The sequence below is a fragment of the Onychostoma macrolepis genome, chromosome 07 (assembly GCF_012432095.1).
Source record: "Onychostoma macrolepis isolate SWU-2019 chromosome 07, ASM1243209v1, whole genome shotgun sequence".
Lineage (NCBI taxonomy): Eukaryota > Metazoa > Chordata > Actinopteri > Cypriniformes > Cyprinidae > Onychostoma > Onychostoma macrolepis.
In genome coordinates, this window is record NC_081161.1 from 42,284,649 (window position 1) to 42,306,996 (window position 22,348).

Consider the following 22,348-nt stretch of genomic DNA (forward strand, 5'->3'; position numbering starts at 1 on the left):
ATTTCCTTGATATTTTGTTTTACTTTACTCTTGCAGATGAAAAACATTTATGAAAAAGACTGAATTTCAAATAAGCATGAAAGGTTCTTCCTTTTTATAAGGGCATTGCAAATGCATAAATGTAAATGTTGTAAGGCAGTTGCTAGAGTGTCATAAAAATAATATATTTGTCTACAAACTTAAATTGAAGCATTTAAGCAAAAGCCTTTTGATTTTAAACGTCATGATCAAAGATGCACACAATAAATCCAGCCAGACAGATGAATTGTATAATGAAACAATAAGTATTGTATAAAGCACTACAGAAATAAAGTTAACAAAATTGGACCCCATTGCAAAAATTGAATATAAAGAAGCAGTGCAGCTTTCTGCATCTGTTTTATGGAAAAATAATGCGATGAAGAGTAGCGGAAAACTGACTTTGCCTCCAGAGCGAGAGCGATGATACCCGCCACCATCGGTGCAGATACAGAGGTGCCTGTGTGTCCATCAGTACATCTCTGCCGCAGGTCTGTGGTCACCTGGTACCAGAAACACATGAATACAGAGCATGAAAGAGTTAACAACTTCAGTTCAGATGCAGCAAAGTGGACATGGATTTTCAAATTTTGTCCTTTAAATCTTATTAACAGGTACAGCAGGTCTTCTAGATTTGCATGTCTTCTGTTCAGGCAAAAGGTCAAGTCCTCCTTAATAAAATTAAAATTTGCTGAAAATGTACTCACCCTCAGGCCATCCAAGATGTAGATGAGTTTGCTTTTTCATTAGAACAGATTTTGGAGAAATGTAGCATTTTATCATTTGCTCACCAATTTATCCGAATGGGTGCCGTCAGAATGAGAGTCCAAACAGCTGATCAAAACATCACAATAATCCACAAGTAATCCACACCACTCCAGTCCATCAGTTAACATCGCGTGAAAAGCTGCATGTTTATAAGAAACAAATCCATCATTAAGATGTTTTTATCTTTAAACCGCCACTTCTGGCCAAAATGTAAGTCCATAATCCATAATAACAGTTCCTCCAGTGAAAACATCCACCTCCGGTTGTCCTCTCACATCAAAATCCACCCACATATTTGTTTTGAACTGTTTTTGCTTGTAAACAGTGCTTGATGTGCATATTTCTCTCCTGATTCAGACGAGACTACTTTTTCTCTGGAGAAAGCAATATTGTGAATTAAGGATTTATATTTTAGCTAGAAGCAATGGTTTAAAGTTTAAAACATCTTAATGAATGATTTATTTCTTACAAAGACGCAGCTTTTCACTTCACAGGATGTTAATTGATGGACTAGAGTGGTGTGGATTACTTGGATTATTGTGATGTTTGGACTTTCATTCTGACGGCACCCATTCACTGCAGAGCATCCATTGGTGAGCAAGTGATGTAATGCTACATTTCTTCAAAATCTGTCCTGATGAAGAAACAAACTCATCTACATCTACATGTCCTGAGGGTGAGTAAATGTTCAGTAAATTGTAACTTCTGGGTGAACTATTCCTTTAAAGCTTTCAGCTATCCTTTGAAAGAATGCGCTTCCGTGACTGTGACGGGACGAGCGGTTTTCTGCAAAGTGCTCTGTAAATATTTCGGCGTTCTGGTTTTCTGGGAAACAGCGGGTCACCCACAGAGCTGCTCTGGTAGCCCGCAGGCAGAGAGAGCGAGCGCTTGAGTGTGTCTTCAATCAAACACGAGCTTGATTACACTGGCGTTTTTTAAAAGGACAAACATGAATAGGGTCAGTGCCACCAACGGGGTCCCGAGAAAGATGCTGAGATTGGAGACACATGCTCTTGTACAATATGTGTGCGTGTCGGGGCTTTATGTCTGTGTTTAAAAACAGTGGTTAGGAAACAAACAAGACCATACTAGACTTTTACATTTTCTGAAGACATGTGGGAAAAGTATTAACAGACTTCTCGTTAACCACTTCATCTGCATGCTTAATGAAAGGTTTTTAAGACTGCAAAAAAAAAAAAAAAGTAATTTAAGACATTAAGAAATCAAAGATGAATTATCATTAAAAAGTCAATACAAATAATTCAAAAGTCATTAAAATCATTGAAAAGTAAGTTTTTAACAGGGAAATTTATAATTGAATCATCTGAAGCTTGAAAAAATCTACACATCCTGATCTTGACATATAAATACTATTATATTTTAAATATTTGTTTTATTTTTAAATACATCTTATTTCTTCTTTGATTTCGTAATCATTTTCTATGATAATTCTACCGTTAATTTATGTAAAGCACTCTGAATTACCATTGGATATATATATATAAATATATATATTGATACCCAATATATATAATGGCTTATCTAACAAGAAGACTAAAGGTAAACAATCATATTTTGACTGAATTGTAAGATGTGAGTGTTGCATACTGGAATAGATTAAATCATTCTGATCAAATAGCAGTTGTTTTATAGTATATTAAATATGTTTCATGCACAAACTAAATAAGTCAGGGCAAAACTACATCCCTATCATATTTGTGAATTTAAAGGGGTCATATGATGCGATTTCAAGTTTTTCTTTCTCTTTGGAGTGTTACAAGCTGATTGTGCATAGATAAGGGCCGGTTGCATAAACTGTTTAGACTAGTCTTAAAAAGTTAGTCACCTAATTTTTTCTCTTCAAGACTGGTCATAACTTTTTTGATTAATTTATGAAAAGGTAGATTGTTCTTATTTGTATTGGAAAAGTAAGACTGATTACCCCTTGGCAACTGCTATTTGGTCAAACTAGGTCTTAAGACACAGTCTTAACATGGTGGCTACGTTTATGCAACTGGCCCCTGAAGTTGCAAAGACTAAAGTCTCAAAACCAAAGAGATATTCTTTATCAAAGTTAAGACTCGACCACGCTCCCCTAAAACGGCTCGTTCAAACACGCCCCCACATGTCTACGTCACGATGTGGAAATATTTGCGTAATGCCGCCCAAATGTTCACGCAAAGAAAGAAGGCGTGGTTTCAGTAACCGCAGTAGTGTTGATGCAGCTGTGTCAGGGAGACGGTGTTTCTAGGCGAAAGCAAAAGCACTTTATTTGGCCTTCCGGAAGTAGATGCATTTAGGAATCATTAAGATTACTTACAACAGAACAGCACAACCCAGATGTTATCACAACGCATTTTAAGGACGACCGTTTCGTGAACCTAGGAGAGGAGGTAATTCTGACTTTGCTATGACAATCTGGCGCTTCTGAATCAGCGACTGTAAATATGTTTTGTTATTAGTTTAAGTATTTGCTATTGACTGTTCAAATGCGGAGTTTTGCGCGTCGTGTGTGTGTGTGTGTGTGAGAGAGAGAGAGAGAGAGAGAGGGTCACATCACAGTGGAGTCAGCTTTCTTAATCGCGGCTTGTGTGCAAACACATACGAGCTTCATCACTGTGTCTGTCACGCGACTCTGTTCCTCTCTCAGGCTTGAACTGATGGTAAAACTAAGGACATTATTAACTGTCTTTACATTTATTTTGAAAGATGAAGCTAGTGATTATGGAAAGGGGCATTACATTTCCGACGCGTGCTTGTGATGTTCGGCCAGTCACAATGCACTGGGTCAGTTGGCCAATCAGAGAAGACTGCGCTTGTCGGAAGGAGGGGCTTTGTAGAAAATGAAGCGTTTGAGAGAGGTGAGGCATAGAGGACCTACAATAATGTACAGTATTTGAAAAATAATGTGTTTTTTGAACATTAAAGCATGTTATCATATTCTGTTACACCAAATACACAAAATAATGATCTTTAAAAAAAGCATCATATGACCCCTTTAAGAAATGCATAACATACAGCCCGCAAAATAATTAAAAATATCACAAGGCAGTTTGGGATGATTTCCATACTGAAGTTTTTCTAAAGTAAACTTTTAGCATGAGTAATAATAATAGTGATGCTTGCTTTAGCAGCTCCACAAATAAAACTACAGCATTCATGCTTTAAACCTTATATAAAAACATTTATTTTTACTAAATCGTTTCTATCACTAAACAAAATTTATGTGAGAGAAAAGAAGAAGAATCCTGTCATGGATTTGTAAATGAGCTCTTAAACCCTCAACTACTAACCAAACACCAAAAGAAAAGCAAAAACCCACAGTAGTCATTCTTAAGGATAATGTCATAATCTGTGCTGCTGGAAGAGAACGCAAATTCACACACACACACAAAAAATGATTCTCTTTATCCTCTTGATAGCACCCTGCGGTTTTCCCTGCGTATGGGTGCCAGACCAAACATTTAGCCCCAGTCTTTTTTCCAACCGTCTCATTTCATCAATAGATATTTGTGGAAAGAGCCAAACAACAAGAGCTCAGCTGTATTAGCAGGATGAGCAACAGGATCTGGGACAGAAGATCTATAGAAGATGACTGAGTTTTGGCAGATTGCTAGTAACATGCATATACAACAACATTTCTGGTCAAAAGATGATAGAGCTCTGCGTCAGTGTTGGGATTTCTCAACCCTTTTTACACCCATAAGGCAAAAAACCCCACGTTTGAATGTTTATAAATCTAACAGAACATCTATTTGGACAAATGGTCAGATGTTTAATACTTTAAAAAAAAGAGGTGAAGGAGGAAAGAAAGGAGAATGTGTCAGAAATAATTGAGATGAATTGTAGGACACAATATGTGGCATCAAGAGAACAAATGACCCAATAAAGCAGAGAACATACTTACGAGGCCGAAAGCAAGACGAGGACAAAAGGTTGAGTAGATGACATATGGAGAAGACAAATGGAGTACACAGAGATACACGCTTAAAGAGGTCATATCTTGGAAAACAACTTTTTCTTGTGCTCTTCTGAAATTGAAAAGCTCAATCTGTTCCAGTGCATCTCAACCGGTTTTGCCTCAAGGCACAAGAAGCATCACAATAGAGCAGCAAAATTGATTATTGTATAAAAGTAAACAAAATGTCCTAAATATTATTGAGTTGCAGTATTTTACTGATTACCATGAGATGCACAGGCCAAACAATATGCAAAATATTATGAAAGAGGCTGAATAGGAAAACTGAGTAATTAAGTCTGTCACAGTCAATAATAAGAAGAATTAAGTCAATAAATTAATAATTTTATTCAGCAAGGACGCTTTAAACTGATCAAAAATTACAGTAACGACTTTGTCAGTTAATAACTCTATTGCAAATGAATGCTATTGCAAAAAAACCCTAACTAAATATTTTCATCATTGATAATATTAAGAAATGTTCTTCAGCAGCAAATCAGCATATTAGAATGATTTCTGAAGGATCATGTGACACTGAAGACTGGAGTAATGATGCTGAAAATACAGCTTTGAAATACAAATTCAAAAATACTTTTGAATTATTCAAATACAAAATGTTCTTTTGAATTGTAAAAATATTTAAGAATATTAGTTTTTTTTTACTGTACTTTTGAACAAATAAATGCAGCCTTGGTGAGCAAGAGTCTTAACCTTAACGAAATATGGAAATACTCTATTAAATGTTAAAAAAAAAACTTGATTAACATTATAAGTGATTTTCAGGAACATATGAACTTTCTTGTGGAGGTCTAACAGATGTCTACGTGACTTGACTTAACTATTTTGCGGTCGTAGAACTCTCCGCTGCTGTACGTGGTGGCGAGGGTGGAGGAACAGACCTCCAGGTACCAGGGCTTGTTGCCGTTTTCTGTGCTGCTGCTGACGGAGATGGTGTAGATGCTGTTGGTGTAGCCGTCGCAGGAGCAGTGATCGCCCTGCCGGCCCCCGTTACCAGACGCCCAAACAAAGATGGAGCCGAGACCCTTACGGCCCTGCACAGACACATGAAAACACGAGTGTTAATTTAGCATTATTTATTTACTATTAATATATATGCATTAATATTTTGAATTAACTTTCATTTTTATATTTCCACTTTTCATTTTAATGTTCAATTTATTGATTTGTTGGTTTTTGCAATTTGGTTAATGAGCTTTTATCGTTATTATTGTTTTTAGATTTTATTAATTTTGCTTTTAATATTTATATTTAGCTTTTTATTTTAGTATTAGAAATTTTTGCACTTCCATTTATATCCAAATTTTATTTTAATTTATTTATTTATTTATTTTTTCGTGAACTTTTTTTAACATGTTAAAACATTTAATTTTTGGAATTTTGGAAAAACAGACATTGGTCCATGGTTAGTTTGTACTTTAAAGCATTTTATATTGAATTTCAAAAATAATGGCAATGGCAATTTTCCAAAAAACAAAAAAACAATATGATGATATTTTCACTGTTACAGTAATAAAAAAAAATGACTCATAAGACTCTGACAAAACCATTATAACATACTAGTCCAGATCAGCTTTAGGCAATATCTCGCTTTCAAATGTTGTGGTTTCAATTAAGTCTTAAATTTAACAAACCAGACAATGACAGTTACTCAATGCTAAATTCCCATTTGTGTGCGAGTTTGAGACAACAACCTTTTTAATTCCCAGTTCAAAGGCTTGTTTGGCCAGAGGCCCCGGCCCATCCACGGTCTTCCCGTCATCGTCGGGGCCCCAGCTGGCACTGTAAATGTCGATGTAGTCTGGCCTTATTCCCAGAGACTTGGCCTCCACCACATCAGTCACGTCTCCATCAAGCATTCGGACACCTTCGAGAAAAAGTTCATCCAAAAACGAACAAATACAGTCATTGTATAATCAAGCCAATGTCATTCCAAACCTGTATTATTTTCTTTTCTCTGTGAAACTCAAAATTGAGATGCTAGGAATGAGATCCAAGCTTGCATGCAACGTAAACAGATGGTGATTTACACTGCCAAGATCCAAAATGCACCATGAAAGTGACATAAAAGTAGTCTAGTAGAATCCAAGTGTCATTGAGCCATATTATAGTTTTGTATGAACTGAATTCCCAGACTGACCTCTTACAAAGATAAATGCTATTCAGGTATTCAAAACATGCCATTAGGTGTCCAAATTGCAAGAACCAACAGTGTTTGGGCTTTAAACCTGGCGTGACTCGTCTAAAAGTGTCATTTTTTATGTATGCATCGGAGCAAATGGAGACTGACACACAAACCCACACAGAATCATATGCCATATGTTCACTAACGAACACAAAATTTGCAATTAAAGTCTATTGTACTCTACTGCAATGAGATGTTTCCAAACGCCTTGACAATCTGCTGTCTTTCTCCTCATTCCATTATTGAACTACAGCTTCATTTCCTTTTCTTGCTCTTTACTCTCAAAGAAGAAAGCCTTTGTATTTTTTTTTTATAACTTGAGAGAATAGGTGTTAAAAAAATGTCTATGCAAGTCATTAAGCTGAAAATGTTATCCAAAGCCTCTACAGTAAACCTTTTACTTATTACATTTGTAGGATTTCCTTTGAAACTATTTTTACTCAGAAAATTCTAGTACATCTCACAAATAATTATAAAGAAATGAACTTGAAAATGAACTATTGCAGCTTGTTTCCACCACGGGATAAAAAATTAAAGAGAGTAATTGCAATTCATCATCTCATAATTCAGACTTGTTTGCTAGAAATTCTGAGTGGTTTTTTTTCCTTACAATTCAGACTTTTTTGCTTGCAATTTAGATTTTTTTAATACAACAATTTACTTTTTTTTGCACACAATTCTGAATCTTTATATAACAATTAAGACTTATTTCCTTGCAATTCTAAGAAAAAACAGAAATGGGAGATATAAACAAAAAACTAGCAGACATTAACTTGCAATTTTGAGAAATAAACACAATTCTTAGGAGGAAAGTCTGAATTGTGAGATAAAGAGTAAAAAAATACCTCTTTTTATTTTTTTATTTTGTGGTGGAAACAAAAAAACAAAATAATTACTCAGAACACTATAAGGAAAAAACTCAGAATTTTGAATTATTTTGTGGCATAAATAAACTTCCATAAGTAACACAATGAATTAAACAAGATATTTGTAAGTAGAAAGACTGAAATTGTATTTTCTTGTAAAACATACTCCAATGATCTTTGTTTACAACTTTGAAAAATTTTTTTTGGTGTAGTTTTATGTGCTTTGCCTAACGGCACAATGGTAATAGTTTGGGTTCAAACCTACAACTTCTTAGACACCTTAATTCAGATTCAGTCAATAAGTCTGCCATAATATAATAACAAACATGTGTTTGTTTTCCAATGCGCTCAATGTGCTATAGTGTGAGAATGTGTGTGCGTGCATTATTATTTCTAACACCATATGTACAACACGCTGTACGTGACAGAGTTTTCCTTCCTTGAATCACCTCTGAGGAAACGCAGGAGGCACAACACTTCTCTATCATTCCTCTCACTTCTAACAAGCTGCATTACACCTTAAATTGATTCCTCGACTTCTCAAACAGCACCGAGTAAACACTTTTCTGAACCGCAGAGCAGGAGAACTAATCATTTCTACATTTCTAATTACGGTTAAAGGACGTGAAGTTCTACACAGCAACCAAAGCGAGGCCGCTCAGATTAGAAATGTCATTAGAAGGCGATGAAGTCATTGGCTTGAATCTGACACGTATTAGCTTTGGCGGCGTTTCAGTGATTAAGCAGGGAAAAACGTCAACTGCTGAGCCAAAAGACTTAAAGCACGTCTTTCATTGTGCTAATCTGTCTGTATCTGGTTTGGAAAAATCACCAAACATCACTCCGCAATTCTTAAGAGGAATATTTTGCTGGCAGGACTTTGCAATTGAGATATATTATGAGATGTGCAGCCAGCATTTCGATGAAGAACGAGTCAATCATCTGTCCACTTCAAAATGTGGTTATTAATGGCATTTAACCCTAAAATCCTCAGATCATGCAGCTTATTGAGGAAAACAGACTTCAAAAATGTTTACCTGGCAGATGATAAATTATGCAAAACGTTGCTAATCTAGTCAACAAACTATTTTCTATCCTTGTATACAATAAACACAACAGGTGCAACTAATGATTATTTTGGTAATCGTTTAATGTGTTGGTATTTCTTTGATTAATCAGATTTTAAAAATTAGTTTCTGTATTTCATTGAAAATAAAAATGCTATTCCAGATTAATCTTAAAATAAAAGTTTTGTTTACATAATATGTGTGTGTACTGTGCATATTTATTATGTATTGCATGTATATGCATGTATATATTTAAGAAAAATATGTTATGTTTATATATTAAATATATTTATATATGATATAATTGATATGAATATAAATATTGATATGAATACATGCAAATACACGTAAATATTTTCAAAATATATGCTGTATGTGTGTGTCTTTATATACACATAATAAATACACACAGTACTCACACATATATTATGTAAATTAATCGCGATTAATCGTTTGAGAGCACAAAAAATAATATAATCGTAATAAAGGTGACATAACTTGAAAGGTTATTGGTTTTACAAGAAATACTATTTCATTCTACCATTTCTTTCTACTTTAGAATTTAATGTTTAATTCAATGTTATATGCCACTTCTTTTTAATTATTTGTGAAATTTACTCACAAATCCTGAGTGAAAATTGTTTCAAAGAAAATACTACACCATATTTTTGTGTAGTAAATAAACACCTCGGTTCTCTCATACAGTATGAGAAACAATAGGGCTGTTTTGACCTGGGAAAAATATTACATACTAAACATACTAATGCAAGCAACATTAAGAGACAAGAAGGTGTTTCACTTGGAAAAACTTCACGCCAAGAACATATTAATCACCAAAATTTAGTGACTGTACCACACTGCCACAATTGTGAAAACTACCAAAGAACCACAATTTGAGCCCAAATACAAAAGCTAAGAAACTTCGGATGCTTTAAAAAAAAAATCAATTTAACAGCTTTTGTCCATCATTGACATCAGATCCAAATTTGATGAGAAATTGCGCAGGAGGAGTAGCGAAAAAACAATGTGATCACTAGGTGGAGCATCCAAGATTTTGACCAATCGAGTGAATCAACCAGCAAAGGCTATACTTTTAAAACTGTTCAAAATACAGTAAATTATAGAAGGAGAAGTACTGACTGCTAAATTATTGACTTTAACTGGCATCCAATGAAAAATAAATCAGGGATCTAAATAAATGCAAGTTAAAAATTCTATTTTATTCACTTAATTAAACCTTTTTAGTTACATTAGCTTAATATTGTGTGGAATGTAAACTTAAAATTGTGCATTAAGTTGTAGTTACTTAATCAAATTGCCTTGTTAACTTGGAAACTGGTCAGTGGATTTTTTGTTTCCATATGCTTTGGATAATGAGAGTAAATGTTGAAATAGTGTTTTCTAGTAAAGGGAAGCACCTGCTAGTGTTTAATGCTGTTATGTTTGATATTTAAAAGATTTTCTGTTATGCAGAAGTTTTTGTGGTTTGTGCTGAAGAGACTAAATGAATGTAAACATTACATTGACTCTATTAACACATAATTTTTTAGAGTGTTCAACAGCCCAAATTAGTGCTTACAAATATTAGTTTGTTAGAAAAATTTATAATATTTTAGCACCGGCTTAACAAACACTCTTAATATCTCATCTGTTGTGGATTTTAATATTGTTGAAGTGGGTCCACAAACAGTGTGGGTTATGAAATTATTCAATTCTGAGGAACTCTGGTGTAAGTGTCACATTTTATAATTCTTCTACAAACTGCTGCCACAGGCTCCAATACCAACTGGTAAAATGAATGAAAGCAAATGAATGGAACTCTCACTTGGCTCCTAATAAAAAGCCTTGCATATGCTGCCCTATCCTGGACTCGCAGTTGCATTGCTAAACTTTATGCGTTTGGCATATGGTGCAACTGGAACAAGACGGACAGAAATCCCGCCAAGTCCGAGCAAAGGATGCATTTGTCAGTCCTGCCACCTGCGAGTACAATAAAGAAATATTTGTGTCTTTCAGCACAGCTGTGGGCCTGAACAAAACGGCCCCAGATGGCTGATGGCATATCATGAAATCCGCTTTTTGATTAAAACTGATCGGCCTTTTCATAGGATTAATTGCTTATGAGCGCATGAATGTCGGGCGGTTCGCTGTCCACTAAATTAATGAACTCTCCGAGTAGAGGCGGACAGGAGCGCGGGCATCTCGCCGCTTTAATCCTGTGCACACATGCGGAATAATCCTGTCTTATCTGCTCCGACTGCGTCTGAAACCTGTTGCTCGATCAGGGTTTAGCCACTTGCGGCAATTGGTCAGTTTTGCTCATCTGTGTGTGTGTTGAGAGCCGGCTGCGGCAGGTCTGAAACTGAAATAGCATCTGACATTTCTGAGAAAATAAGGCGAGCGGGGAAGTAAGCAGACTGTAAACAGACTCATGCGTACCTCCTATGCGGGCGTTGTAGGCTATGCCCACAATGCAGTGCGAGTTGTTGGCTACAGCAGCGACTTCACCTGCGCATCGTGTCCCGTGTCTGGAAAGAAAATAAATACAATCATAAGTCACACAAAGAATTAAAATGTTAGCATGTGTTTGAGCTTGAGTTTGATCAGAATTTTGAACAACGGGAGTCTTTCTTATCTGTTATCTCCTTATTTTATTCTGTCCTGTTCACACTGCTAAAGGCCAAAAAAATACACTAAGACACTGCCTCTGATTCAAGCCATAGGGATTTGCCTCATTGTCTATGGCCTACATTCAAAAGTTTGGGGTTGGTAAGATTTTTTAATGATTTTGAAAATGTAAAAAAAAAAAATTATATGGAAAATATTTTTAAAAAACTAACTCGAAATGTTAGATATTCTAAATATATAAAAGTATCCCAATGATACTAAACTAACACTGGTTAAAATTATTTATAATAATTAAATAAAAATATTGTTATACATATCATTACTGTAGAAGTAAAATTTCTCACATCATAAAATAACAAATTTGGTCATATCATCCACCCCTAGTATTGTCACGATAAGCACACAAGGGAAGCAAGGAGACGAGGAGTAACTCAAAATAACAGTCTTTAATCCAACAAATCCAAAAGGAGGTAAACAAGGTAGGGCAGAGACACACAGGAACAAGACATCAACATTAATACCAGATCCACGAGACGGAAACACAGGGCTAAAATACACTAGGTGATTAATTAAACACAGCTGAATCAAAGGAACATAATGAGAACTAAACGAGAACAGGAAATAGGATGGACCAAATATGGGCATACATGAGGGAAAACTAAGTCAAGGGGAGCACGAGACAGAAAACCCCAAGACAAGTCAGGACACAGGTCTGACAAGTATATTATATGCTATATATATTTCATATATATATTTTTTTTTAGAAGAAGTTTCTTATGCTCATCCAGGCTGCATTTTTAAATACAATAAATATAAAAAATATACAGTAATCATTAGTAAAATAATTATTACAATATAAAATAATAGTTTTATATTTGAATATATTTTTAAATGTAATTTATTCCTGTGATGCAAGCTGAATTTTCAGCACCATTACTCCAGTCTTCAGTGTCACCTGATCGTGCAAGAAAGTAAATAGGGTAAACTTTTGATTTCATTTTGGTAACCAAAAGCAAAAAAACACTTTTGGACTCCGAAGACACATTTTATAACAGATATTGAGTCAGTCCTACTTCCACCGCTGTCAAAATGGATACAGGAGCACAAGATCGCTGCCGGCTGCATTAGAAATGCATTAATTGCATTTTTATCTTGTGCATTGTTCACTCGCTCTCGTTCGCTCGGTGCACTTCTTTACCAAAGTCTCTTTCAATAGTTTTTTTTTTTTTTTTATGTCCTCACTCAATTAAGTTTCTGCACCGGGAGGCACGTTCTGCACTTCAGAAATGAATTGAACGTCGCATTGTTTTCCGGTTTCAAATGTCCTGATGAGTATTAACAAAACAGCGCTTTGAAGTTTTGTCTGAGCTCTTGGCAGAGTTCATTGGTAAACATGCAGCGTGAGCAGAGAACAAGCATTAAATCAGGTGCTCATCAAAGACAGAGACGTTTTCAATTAAATCCACACCAGCCTCAATCCCACAGGATTGGATTGGTTTCAGTGCTTCACAACAAAAGAAAGCCTCTTCATTCTGTTGACACGCCACACGAGTCCGTCGTTACGCCTTTATTTGCATGGCCCCAAATATCACAGTTCTTGAAGATGCCAGATTTTAAAAACATTGCTCTATTAATCATAGCATTACAATACTGTGCTACCCCCCAAAAAATTAACTAATTGCATTACTTGGCTACTATTTATGGAAAGTAATGCGTTACATTAATTTCGCATTACTTTTTCCTCATCTGGCCAGGGCTTGCTTGTTTGTTTTTAATATAAAAAGATCTATTTTTGGCAAATGCAAAAGTGCCTTTACACCGAAACTGAAATGACTCAGCTCAAAGGGTTTGCAGAAGAATAGGATGCAGGGAATGAAAATTCAACACTCTTACTTCAGCAATAAAACATACTAGTTGAAAAATGTAATCTGATTATGTAACTCGCGTTACTTGTAGTTAATTCATTACCCCCAACACTGCTAACAACTACCCAGAACACCCCAGCAACTGCCTAGCAAGACTGATAAATAGGGGTGGGCGATATGACCAAAATCTTATATCATGATATGAGTAATCTTATTTTGCTGTGACGATATATCACGGTATAGTTATTTTTGCTTTAAATTAAGCCTTTATGAGATATCAAAATTTTTGAATAGAAATTTCAGAATTTGTGTCACCAGTGTCAATATCACAAACAACTAATAATAGCCTTAATTTAAAAAAAAAAAAAAAAAAACTGAAGACAAGTAAACAGTCAGCAATTAAATAAGAATAAGAATCTACTTACAAGCAATAGAACAAAAATTACAGTAGAACAAATAAATAAGAAATGCTACATATATTGTATTAAGTAATGAAATGTATAAAAACACTGCATATTATTCACTAGCTACAAAAGTGATTTAGTCAAGAGCAGTGAGAGATTTTCTTCTTTTGTTGTTTGATTAACATTAATGACAGACAGCAGGAATATTAGACTGCTGTAACTTTAAGAGCTGCCTGGATCCAATATACTTTTATATGTGTTTTCTTTCTCAGCTGTTTGCTTTCACTTAAGACCTAAATTACTGTGCTTGTTTACGAGGATGCTTGCAAAGACGAGCATTTTGACACATATAGTGTGTGTATTTAACCGTTCAAGGCCTATAAAGTGGCAAAAATAAGTTCAATCCTCCCATGCTCTATGAGCAGCATATTTGCATGTGCGCGCCTCTCAGTGCGAGCATACATTAAAGTCATTTAGCAGACGCTTTTATCCAAAGTGACTTACAAATGAGGACAATAGAAGCAATCAAAACCAACAAAAGAGCAACAACATGCAAGTGCTATGACAAGTCTTGGTTAGCCTAACGCAGTACACGTAGCAAAAGGTTTTTTTGTTTTTTTTTTCCTAGAAAACAAGTAGATAGAATATAGAAAAAAAGAAACTTAGTGTTTTTTACTAAATACATTGTATGGGTCAAAATTATGGATTTTTCTTTTACGCCTAAAATCATTAGGATATTAAGTAAAGATCATGTTCCATGAAGATATTTTGTAAATTTCGTACCATAAATACATCAAAACTTCATTTTTGATTAGTAATATGCATTGCTAAGAACTTAATTTGGACAACTTTAAAGGCGATTTTCTCAATATTTCGATTTTTTTGCACCCTCAGATTCCAGATTTTCAAATAGTTGTATCTCTGCCAAATATATCCTAACAAACCATACATCAATGGAAAGCTTATTTATTCAGCTTTCAGATGATGTATAAATCTTAATTTTGAAAAATTGACACTTAAGACAGGTTTTGTGGTACAGGGTCACATATGCAACTGATAGCAGGTCAAGTGTGTGTGTGTGTTTTTTAAATAAAAAGAAGACAGATAGATAAAATAGAATTAGAATAGAGAGTGCTAGAGTTAGAGGGTCACATGAAGATGGAAGAGATGTGTTTTTAGCCATTTCTTGAAGATGGGTGAGGATTCAGCTGCTCGGATTGTGATTTTGTGCCTCTTTGGGATGAACAATAAAGCGACTTTCACTTGCAGAACGCAAGCTTCGAGAGGCACATAAGTCTGAAGTACTGAATTTAGGTAAAGGGGTGCAGAGCCAGAGGTGGTTTTGTAGGCAAACATTAATGCCTTGAATTTTATGCAAGCAGCTATTGGTAGCCAGTGCAAATTGATGAACAGAGGTGTGACGTGTGTTCTTTTCGGCTCATTAAAGATTAATCTTGCAGCGGCATTTTGGATTAATTGTAGAGGTTTGATGGAATTGGCTGGAAAACCTGCCAAAAGAGCATTGCAATAGTCAAGTCTGGACAGAACAACAGCTTGAACAAGGAGTTGTGAAACATGTTCTGAAAGAAAGGGCCTGATCTTCCTAATATTGTATAAAGCAAATCTGCAGGACTGGGCAGTTTTAGCAATGTGGTCTGAGAAAGTCAGCTGATCATAACTCCAAGGTTTCTGGCTGTTTTTGAAGGAATTATGGTTGATGAGCCTAACTGGAAGGTGAAATTGTGATGAAGTGATGGGTTTGCTGAAACTACAAGCAGTTCTGTCTAAGGTAGGCTGAGTTGAAGGTGATGGTCCTTCATCCAGCAAGAAATGTCTGTTAGACATGCTGAGAGGCGAGTAGCTATCGTCGGATCATCAGGATGGAATGAGAGGTAGAGTTGAGTCTCATCAGCATAGCAGTGATATGAAAAGCCATGTTTCTGAATGACAGTGATGTCATAGACAGAGAAGAGAAGTGGTCCAAGAACTGAGCCCTGAGGCACCCCAGTAGCTAGATTTAGACAAATTTCTACTGGTTAATCGTGTACCGATATATCGTGACCCCTACTGATACACCTACAAAATTTCAAATCTTTTTTCACATTAACAAGTTATTTAACCTACACAAAGCTAATGACCTTCAAACTTCTAATCAGTCTTCAAGATTTTTCAGCTTGCAGGTGAGACTCTGAAGTCAACATTTCCAAGTCAAGTCAAGTCACCTTTATTTATATAGCGCTTTTAACAATACAGATTGTGTCAAAGCAACTTTCCAATATCAAAATATTTCCAGTCTGCTGCTGGCACGGAAATGAAACGCATCTTCACCTTCAAAGTTCAAAAATAACGCTGAGATGTTCAGAGCTCACTTTCTTCCACACGAGATCATTATGAAGTCTCACTGGGTTTATTAGATAATCTCACTGCTTAAAGGATGTGATGCTTTCATTTACCTACCGCATGATCACTCAAAGCGAGACACGCACCTGTTTGCAGCAAATGAGGTGTGTTTAACACAAGTGTAGTTTTGAGGACATCAAGACTCACTTGTTCTCGTTGCTGGAGTCGTATCTTGGGGTCGGGTCATAGTCGTTTCCATTCACATCGTAGCTCGCCAGCTGGTCCTAAATGACGCACAAAACACATCGAATAAATCATCTGGCCTTAACTACAATGTACTTACATCAAAAAATAAGTACAATGTACTTATTGTGGTCATATTCTATTGCAAAACACTTTTGCTGCTATTGAGGTGGGATACGGGTAAGGTTAGGGACAGGTTTGGTGGTATGGGTAAGTTTAACGGTGAGTTAAGCTGTAAGGGATGGGTCAACAGTGTAATTATAAATGTAATTACAGAAATTAATTACAGATGTAATTACATATAGGTATTTTTAAAAATATAAGTACAATGTAAAAACATGTACGTACACAATAAGTGCATTGTATCAAATTATTAATTTAAATGTAAGTACACAGTAGTTAAGGCCACCCAATATAAAGTGGGACCAAAGCTTTTAACTGAAATAAAAGCTTTCAGTTACACTGTCAGTAAATATTAGACTCAACAAAAATTGGTTTAAAATTTGCTAGTAAATTTCACCAATAATTACAAAAAATAGCAAGTAACACTAAATTAAATGTGAAAAATTTTAATTAAAAATATTGAATAATTGGTATAAAAATTACAACAACAAAAAAACAGCAAGTAACGCATTGAATTAAATTAACTGAATTTAAATTTAGAAGAAAAAATAGTGAAATAGTATTTTCTTGTAAAACCTGTCTTATTTACAACTTTAAAAAAATCTATTTTACAGTGTAGTTGCCAAGGAAATATTTCAAATTTTTGTTTAGTTTAAGTTAAAGCTGAAACAGAAAATAACAAAACTAAAACTGAAAAAAAAAAAAAAAAAATAGACATTAAATTCGATGTAAAATAAAGCATGAAAATATTAATAAATAAAACTATTATACTATATTTATGATATTAAAATAACACTTAAGTCAAGACACCCCAAGGTAAAACTAAAAATGTATAATAAATAAAAATTAACTACTAATCAATTAATAATAATAAATAAATGAACTTAATCACAATCTTCCACAGTTGATTGATTTCATCAAGAATTGCAAACATTTTTTATTACAAGTTTTCTTAAATGTTATGTTTAAATATACAAATGAGGCATTATCTGTTTAAATATGTATTTGCATACATCTCCAGAACAGAAATCTGAACATTGGATAAAGCCAGATTTAAAATTCTTGTTTCGTTTTGTTTGTGTGTTACTAGTCTGAAAGAAGAAAAGTTATGAAAAACCCAAAATCTCAACAATTGACCAGTTACAGAAAAAAACTATATTTCTGCCTGTAGTGTCTTGCCTTGATAAAATGCATTTACAGCAATAATCAATGATCTGCAACAGGAGATCAAGATAATCTCACATAATTCTGTGCCAGATCCGGATGGTTCCTCTCAATACCATCGTCCAAGATGGTGACGACCACATTTCGACCGGTGTAGCCTCTCTGCCAGGCCGCAAGGATATTCATTTCTGAACGGCAGCGGCTGTTTTTATCACTACAGTGCTGGAAAACAGTGAAAAGTCATCAACATCAACATGCCTTCACTTGCAATCAGTTTCAGGCACACGCATTTGTCTTTGAAAACAGGAAACATTGGATGACAATTGGTCCGAAGTGATATTCTCGGCTCTCCAGAAACACAAGCCTTTATTACTTGAGTAACCTTATGATTCAATCTGTCTCTGAAGAAATATGTCACAACAAGCGGCCAAGTGAACCTGTAAATTAAATGGGAAGATTCATGTTTATTCAGCAGCAGAGGTTTGCGTGTCCTTGAGGGTCTCATTTATGATTCTTTTCAACGCCGTCTTTGAGGACACGATCAACAAAGACGTCCCAGTGTGAAGTCAACTTCAGAGGACGGATTGAAAACAGTCTCAGATTTCTTTGTGCCGGAATATTAATCGTACGAGTGCAAATAAACACAGAATATCCTTTAATAATGTCTGAAAACATCAGCTCTAATGGATTAACCATTAATCGTCTAGTGTTTGATACTGATATATGGAGAACAAAAGGATTTGCATAAAATTGACAAGGTCTACAGTTTTTCGAAGACACTTTGGAGGGGAAAAATAAACAGAGCAACACATTTTTGCAGGGTTTTTTTCAAGACGACTCTTCAATCAGTAATCAATGTGAAGCTTGATGAAATAGGAGCAGAAGTACAGCGCAAACATAAACAATCATTATAGAGTGAAGAAGGACAATTCATGAAGCTACTTTTGCCTGTAACAGTGTGTGTGTGTGTGTTTCCTTTTAGGGCTTGACTTGGAAAGCTCAGATTCAAAGAGAAATGATTTATATTCAGTAAACAGACTGTTCGGCCTCTGCTTTCTTATTTTATGAATCATTTAACCCCCATCTTGCTTCCTGGATCATCATAGAGCAGATGCAATCTCCAATATGACATAAACCAATCATTGAATCTGAGTTTGAGTCGATTCGCTGAATCAGAACTGATTCACAGATTTTCTTCTCTTTTTTTTTTTTACCTGTTTGCTCTCAAACCGGACTCACAAAGAGTAAACAGCACAGAATGAAGACAAGCAACAGAAAAAGGAAGAATTCAGAGGGCTGTGTTGCAATTCTAACTTGACATTATTCTGATGTAAACTCATCTACTCACTAGTCCACATTTACAAACTAGCTGTGTTCATATTCGCACTCTTGCAAGCTATAAATCAAACTTTTTATATTTATAGTATTTACCAACTGCAGTGTTTTTCAAATTGTAGAACAAAAACATATGTTTAATATATATCAAACAGTGAGATGGATTTTAAAGCTTTAAAGTTCCAGGAGGTGCATTTATCAAAAAACACAAATTCTTCAAACTTTTTTCAAATTCTTGAACACTGTATCTTTTTACCACAAAGAAAACCTATCCAAAAGAGATGCATGCATACACAAACTGAATTTGCTTCAAAATAATGCAACATAATAACGCAATCACATTCGTCCACAATAGTACAAAAAAAGTGCAGTGGATCTCATAATTCTGAATTTATATCTCACAATTCTGACTTTTTGTCTCAGAATTCTGTTTATATCTCATAATTCTGAATTTATATTTATATCTGAATTTATATCTCATTGTTAAGCACTTTGGTCAACCATGGTTGTTTTTAAATGTGCTATATAAATAAAATTGAATTAATTCTTAATTCTAAGTTTATATCTCATAATTCTGAGTTTATATCTCACAATTCTGACTTTTTGTCTCAGAATTCTGTATATCCTGCAATTCTGATTTTATATCTTGTGATTGTGAGTTTATATCTTGCAATTCTATTTTTTGTTTCCTCCACAGAATAAAAAAATACAAAAAGTAGTTGTGACTTTATCTCACTATTATATTTTTTCACAATTGCAAGTTTATATCTCACAATTCTGCATTTAAATCTCACAATTCTTACTTTTTCAGTATGATAAAATAATTGATAACATAAAAAGAGAAAAAGTTGCAATTACATTTTTATCCCAAGATGGAAACAAGCTTGGAAACAGGTGGAAACAGGAAACGTGTTCTTTAAATAAAGATTGAAAGCGTTATCAGAAGCTGTTGTCTGGTGATGTAAAAGCCATGCAATAATAACCTAACTTTAGCTTTTTACTTCTGACGGTTGTATTTAGGCTTCAAAATTCGTTCATTTATGAAGATGCTCTTGACAAACAAAACTTTAAAAAATCATAAACTATGTTTGGTCACAGAGCTTATATTCTGGAATAACACTGGCTTGTTGAGGGAATTCTTGATTCTTGAACAGCTATGTAAAATGGATGCTTATGACTGTAATTTGGCCTGATGGGTGCCAGCGTTAGCATTATAGTTCGTTAATTTCCTCCCGACATCACGGAACCCACAACATAAATTCATTTGTAATTCAACAGCATCAAGCTTGTTAGGGAAACAAACTGGTGCACATACACTGCTTTCGCACAGTTCGGTTTTTATGAGGCAAGGGTAGCGGAAACAGCCCTGCTATAAAACAAATAAAACAACGGGAGCTTCACAAACGACCTGGTTTAATGAAGCGCAAATCACTGGCCCTTTTCTCTAGAAGTCACTGGAAATGGCAACGATTTCCTAAATAACTTCATTAGAAAAAAGGGTCAAAAGTAAAGACAGCACAGATATGAAATACAGGATTGAATGTGTGAAATATCTACTAACAATGTACCACATGTTGGACCATTTGGGATCGTTGAAGTGGATGTAGCTCGGGTCGCTCCTGGCGTGGCGTTTGACTCGTGTCTTCACCACCTGCTGCTGCGCCCAGTCAACCTGCAGAAAGAGCCCAGGTTACACTGACTCACATCAAAGACTAAACAGTTTCGGCTCACCTTCATGCACATAAACACGGCTGTGAAACACGCGGCCTGTATTTAGTCACGCTCTAGCTTTTCCATTACACGAAGCTTATGAAGTCACTGGATTCTGAGGAGAAACAAATGAGAATACAGTACTCTGAGACATGCTTCCTCAAATCCAGCCTGAGGAAAAAATACAGTCACATTGAGAGACTTTCTTAATAATTCCATTTTATGAAACGTCTGTTCAATTAGAAAAATGTAATTTATTTCTGTGATGCAAAGCTGAATTTTCTGCATCATTACTCCAGCATGATTCTTGAGAAATCATTGTGATATGCTGCTCAAGAAACATTTATGATTAATACCAATGTTGAAACAGTTGTGTTGCTTCATATTTCTGTGGAAACCATGATTTTAAAAAACAAAAAAAAACAAAAAAAATACTTTATTTACATCAAATATATTTTCGTAAAAGTCTTTACTGCCACTTTTTCAATTCGATTGCATGAATAAAAAAAGCATTATTTCCTTACTAACCCCAAACTTTTTTTAACAGTAGTGAAGGAGTTTGCTCTGCCAAGTATGATCTATTTCATTTATAATTATTACATTTGCTTAGTGGAATCATATTTCACCTTGAATACTTAATATAAAACCAACAATGAATGTGTGTGTCTAAAAAATGTGCGTTTCATATCGATTAGCGCAGCACTGAGCACATCCAGATCTATCTAGATCTCTGTATCCTTCCCTTGAAATGCATCATCTGTTGTAAATAAGGGATGCACACTAGTCTTCTAATTAGAAAAGTCACCCAGCCATGCCTGTAGATTTATCTGTCCTGCGGCAATGCCCGAATTTGTGGTTCCCCTCAGAAGAGCTTAACTTTAGAATCACTAGCGCACTACGCTTTCTTGCTTTCATTAAAAATGTCCAGAGGGAAATGTAATGAAAATCACATACTGCAATAATTAGGTTTTTCTCTGTTACAGTCCCAGTGCTATAAATGCATGGATGGGTCAGGAATCAAGTACACATTCTTATTCAAAATCAGTTTCATGCAGTAAATAAATAAATCAACAGAACCAAATTATTTTCATGACATTTGGTTGCATAAATTAATCTTGAATGTTTGAATCATACTGGAAAACCTGCTGAACCACTAATGAATCTCCAGCGAGTTTGAACTGAATGTGATGAGATGAAAAAAAGAAGAAAGAAAAAAAAAAAAATCTAAACAACCTGCATGGCCAACTGCAACTGGCCATTGTTGAATCAGGCAACTGATGTACAAATGACTCCTATGAGCTGTTCTTTTGAATGAATTAGCCAAAAAGACTCAAAAATATGAGTTTCTGCACTAGGTTGAATCGGTCTAATGATGACTCACTCATTCAATCACTGATTCAGAAGAATCGGTTATTAACTTGTTCAGATATACAGTATAAGCTAGTTAGGATATATAAAGCACCAAAAGACACATTAAAAACATAAAAAGTAGTGTCTCAATAAATATGACTTCATAAAAAGGGCATGTATTATTGTTATACAAAAATGAAAACATCAAAATTAGTTGTTCAGGCTGTTTAAAGTGGATTTATATCAAGTATGTCACACACCAGTTCAACAACTCATGTACTGAATAACAACAAAAGACTATGCATT

General features: G+C 34.9%; 1 protein-coding gene across 1 annotated transcript in view; it reads right to left on the reverse strand.

Annotated features, from left to right (window-relative positions):
* Positions 1-22,348, reverse strand: part of pcsk6 (proprotein convertase subtilisin/kexin type 6) — a 91,739-nt gene that overhangs the window by 58,826 nt on the left and 10,565 nt on the right. Inside the window, exons 3-9 of the mRNA XM_058781537.1 lie at positions 20,544-20,654; positions 17,726-17,869; positions 16,325-16,401; positions 11,320-11,408; positions 6,457-6,629; positions 5,584-5,796; positions 421-521 (exon numbers count right to left, since the gene is read on the reverse strand). Coding sequence (XP_058637520.1) covers positions 421-521; positions 5,584-5,796; positions 6,457-6,629; positions 11,320-11,408; positions 16,325-16,401; positions 17,726-17,869; positions 20,544-20,654 — 908 coding nt within the window. The remainder of the gene's footprint in view (positions 1-420; positions 522-5,583; positions 5,797-6,456; positions 6,630-11,319; positions 11,409-16,324; positions 16,402-17,725; positions 17,870-20,543; positions 20,655-22,348) is intronic.